This window comes from Callithrix jacchus, chromosome 22 (assembly GCF_049354715.1).
Source record: "Callithrix jacchus isolate 240 chromosome 22, calJac240_pri, whole genome shotgun sequence".
Lineage (NCBI taxonomy): Eukaryota > Metazoa > Chordata > Mammalia > Primates > Cebidae > Callithrix > Callithrix jacchus.
Genome location: NC_133523.1, coordinates 21524865 through 21529200, shown reverse-complemented (window position 1 = coordinate 21529200; position 4336 = coordinate 21524865). Strand labels below are relative to the sequence as shown.

At 65.0% G+C, this 4336-nt stretch overlaps 1 protein-coding gene across 1 annotated transcript; it reads left to right on the top strand.

Moving 5' to 3' along the window:
* On the top strand, positions 1–1304 carry LOC144580815 (double homeobox protein 4-like protein 4). The gene has a single exon (XM_078360188.1). It carries the CDS (start codon positions 45–47, stop codon positions 1302–1304), a length of 1260 nt encoding a protein of 419 aa, XP_078216314.1. The 5' UTR covers positions 1–44.
* The last annotated feature ends 3032 nt before the right edge of the window (positions 1305–4336 follow it).

Sequence of the window (4336 nt, the reverse complement as noted above, 5' to 3'; positions counted from 1 at the left end):
GTGTGCCTGTGTCTGTCTGTGACACTCGGCCCGGTCTCCCCGCGATGGCTCTCCCCACAGCTCCCGGCAGCCCTCTCCCGGCGGAGGCCCGAGGGCGAGGAAGGCGAAAGAGGCTCGTTTGGACTCCGAGCCAGAGGGACGCCCTGCGAGCGTCCTTTGAGCGGAACCCGTACCCGGGCATGGCCACCAGAGAACAGCTGGCCCAGGCCATCGGCGTTCCGGAGCCCAGGGTCCAGATTTGGTTTCAGAACGAGAGATCGCGCCGGCTGAGGCAGCACCGGCGGGAATCCAGGCCCTGGCCTGGGCCACGCGGCCCGCCAGAAGGCCGGCGAAAGCGGACGGCCGTGACCCAGTCCCAGACCGCCGTGCTCCTCCGGGCCTTCGAGCGAGAGCGCTTTCCGGACTTCGCCACCAGGGAGGAACTGGCCAGAGAGACGGGCCTCCCGGAGTCCAGGATTCAGATTTGGTTTCAGAATCGAAGGGCCAGGCATCCAGGCCGGGCTGGCAGGGGACCCGCGGCCGCAGGCGGCCCGCGCGACACGGCCCCCGGCGGGCGCGGCTCCTCTGCTCGCTCCTGGGTCGCCTCCACCCACACCGGGGCGTGGGGGGCGGCGCTTCCCGCACCCCAAGTGCCCTGCGCGCCTGGGGCCCTCCCACAGGGGCCCGTCGTGAGCCAGGCAGCAGGGGCCGTGCCCCTGCTCCTGCACGGACAGGCCCCACAGGCAGAAGGAATCTCGCAACCTGACCCGGCGCTCGGGGCCCTCGGGGCTTTCGGGTTCGCCGCCCTGGCTCCTTCGGGGGTGGCGCTCCCCCAGCCTCAGAGCCTTCCGGGGCCTCCGCACCCGGGCAGATGCCACGAGGAGCGGGAGCCGCAGCACGCCGGCCTGCCGGGGACGTGCTCCGTGGGACAGCTTGGGCCCGCTCAAGCCGACTCACAGGGGCGAGGTGTGCAGGGTCCCTGGTGGGGCTGGGGCCAGGGGCCCCAGGTGGCCGGGGCGGCAGGGGAACCCCAAGCCGCGCCACCTCCACCTCCGCAGCCCGCACCCCCGGAGGCCTCCGCCTGGCAGGGGCAGATGCCAGCCCTGCAGGCGCCTTCCCAAGCGCTCCAGGAGCCGGAGGAGCGCTCGTCTGCGCTCACCTCCAGCCTGCTGGACGAGCTCCTGTCGACCCCAGAGTTTCAGCAGCAGGCACGACCTTTCCTAGAGACGGAGCCACTGGGGGAGCTGAAGGAGGTGGAAGAGCTCGCTTCCCTGGAGCCACCCCTCAGCGAGGAAGAATACCGGGCTCTGCTGGAGGAGCTTTAAAAGGCGCGCGCGGGTCGGGGAGGGGTGGGGGCAGGGCGGTGGCCTCTCTCCCGCCGTGAGGTGACCGTGTGGCTCCGCTTCCAGCGGCGTGTCTTGGCGTCTCGCCCTCCCGCTGACCTGTCTGGGATCCCTGAGTGCCAGGTCCGTCCGTCCGGTGAGAGACTACACACAGGGCAGGGCTGTGCCGTCCTTCTATCCCGGGCATCTTGGGGACCCCAGAGCCCGCCCAGGGCCCGGGAGCTGGGCGGTCTAGTGCGCCGGCGCGGGTCTGCAGGCAGCCCGCGGCGCTGCGCTTCGGGGGACCAGCGCAGGCAGAGCTGTCGTCCCTCCTCGCAGCCCTGCCCCCACGCCACCCCGCGTACTTCAGGAGGGTGGGCAGAGGGGGCGCTTTGCCCGGGAAACACCGGGCCGGGTCCGAAGGCGGGGCCGCTCTCCAATCCGCGACACGCCTCTTCTTGCCTCCCCGCTCCGCCCACCCATCACTGGCACACCGGTAACCCGCCAGCCTCCCCCTCCCACCGTCACGGAGCAGCGCCGGGCAGCCCAGTGCGGCCCCGAGACCACCCTTCCCCCCACCCCCAACCCCGTCTACCCCGCGAGCAAACGCTTGGACTGCCCTCTCCAGGCGCGAGGGATGGCGGCTAGAGATGGGGAGAGGATCCCAGGACCAGAGGGAGGGACGAGTGAAGGGAGGAAAGGACGGAAGGGAGAGAGGGAGGAAGGGAGGGAGGCAGGGACCGAGGGACAGGGAGGGACGCACAGGGAGGGACCCAGGGAGCGAAGGGAGGGTGAAAAGGAGAAAGAGAGAAAGGGGGAGAGAAAGGAAGAAACCGAGGTTTGGAGGGACTGAGGAAGAAAGGGAAAGACGGGAACAGGGTGGAACAGAGGGGGAGAGAGAGGGACCACGGGACAGAGGGACATAGGCAGAGATTAGAGCGGTCTCCTGCCTCCAGGACCAACGGAGGGACCCCACAGCCTTAAAGCATTTCGGGAGCTCAATGCGATGCGTGCCAGTCCTCGTTTCACCCACGGGGTTCACAGACGGCATATCCCCACGGCGAACCCTGCAACGGAGCGCGAGGCAGTCTCATCCCCACAGGGGTCACCCTCGGGCCGATTGAAGCGTGATTTCCGACTTCAGCCTGTGATCGGCTGGGTGTGCGCGTGCGCGCGTGTGCATGGATTTGAGGCTCCTGCGGCCTGTCTTGCCGTTTCGCTGACCTGCCTGGGAGCCCTCAGTTCTAGGTCCGTCCGGTGAGAGACAGCACACAGGGCGGGGCTGTGCTGTCATTCTCTCCCCAGCATCTAGGGAACCCCAGAACCCGCCCAGGGCCCGGGAGCTGGGCGGTCTAGTGCGCGTGCGCGGGTCTGCAGGCAGCCCGCGGCCGCTTCTGGGGACCGGCGCAGGCAGAGCTGTCGGCCCTCCTCGCAGCCCTGCCCCCACGCCACCCGGCCTACTTCAGGAGGGTGGGCGGAGGGAGCGTTTCGCCCCCCCCCCCGGAAACACCGGGCCGGGTCCCCAGGCAGGCCGGCTCTCCATTCCGCTGCACCCCTCTTCTGCCTCCCCGATTCGCCCACCGATCACTCGCACACCGGTGCCCCGCCAGCTTCCCCGCCATCACCGAGTAGCGCCTGGCAGCTCAATATAGACCCGAGACCACTCCTCCCACGGCCCCGCTACGAACGACCCCGCGGGCAAACGGAAGGGCTGCTTTCTCCAGGCCGGAGGGAAGGCGGGTAGAGAAGCGGGGAGGATCCCAGGCCGCGAGGGAGGGACGAGGGAAGGGAGGGAAGGACGCAAGGGAGAGAGGGAGGGGGAAGGGAGTGAGGGAGGGACGGAGGGTGGGGGGTAGGGTGGGACCCAGCACCTAGGTCGTGTGACACTGTCCTCCTGCCTTGGCACCTCATGCTTGGGGCTTTGGGACATATGTCTGTGCTCATAACTAGGATGCTGTGATTCCCTTCTCTTGCCTCATATCTGCTCACATAGGAGTCAATAACATATTGCTGGGCCCGCCATCCAGTTACATTCCTTCTCTGTCATGACCCTCTTCTCAGAAAGCATTGCGACACACTGTTGAGTCCACAGTCAATGTGATGTGAGTCCCCTGCGTGAACCCTGCCCACAGAGACCATTGTGACGTCATGTCTGGGGACTCAACTATTCTCAGTGATTGTCTTGTTACCCCTGCTCTTTGCCCACAGGAGCGGATGTGGCTTGTCTCTGGGCCCAGCACCCAGGTGAGGTAACTGTGCTCGCCTGACTGGGCTGCGCTTACAAAAGAAAGAGTGACTTGTCACCGGGCCCGGCACACAGGCGATGCGGTCCCCTTGTCTGGGTTCTCGTCCACAGGTATCATCATGACATACTTTTGGTCTCTTCTGCTGGGTGGCCTGTGTCGCCCCCTTCTTCCTGGGAAGTGTCCACCGACACTGAAATGGAACATTTCACCTGACTCAGCACCTACACGACCTGTCTCTCGTATTACGCCTTGGCTTTTCCCACCGGGCTGATTGGGACATACAGCTGAGCACAGCCTCTAGGCTATTTAACTCTTCTCTTCTCACGTGGTCCTACCCACAGGAGGTATTGGGATATATTTCTAAGCACTTCACCTAGGTAATGACCCTTTTTGGGGCTTTCCCCGGATACGGTACGGTGACCTATTTCTGGACCAGCACCGAGGCGATGTCCCTCATTTCTCCTACCTGTTGCCTGTTAGGGCAAAGGAATTCCTAGGGGTGTGAGTCTACAGAAACCGCGATTCTTGCCTCCTCAGGAGAAACGACTCCACCGAGGGCCGTAAAGCAGGAGAGTTTCCGAGCAGCAGTAAACGTGTATGAAGAAGCTTCGGAAGCGGAAGAGAAGGAGGGAAAGTACGCGTGGCAGAGTGCCAAGAGGATGACTCACAAGGCAAAAGCAGGATGCGACCTTTCGACCTGGCGTTTTATATGTTGGAATGCCTCTGGGTTGTGGTTGTTGGTCGCGGTGTTGTCTTTCTTTGTTTTTCGTTTTGTTTCGTTTTTCTTCT

What these genes read in the sequence shown, in the direction of transcription:
- LOC144580815 (XM_078360188.1), top strand. Translation starts at nt 45, where the DNA reads ATGGCTCTCCCCACAGCTCCCGGCAGCCCTCTCCCGGCGGAGGCCCGA.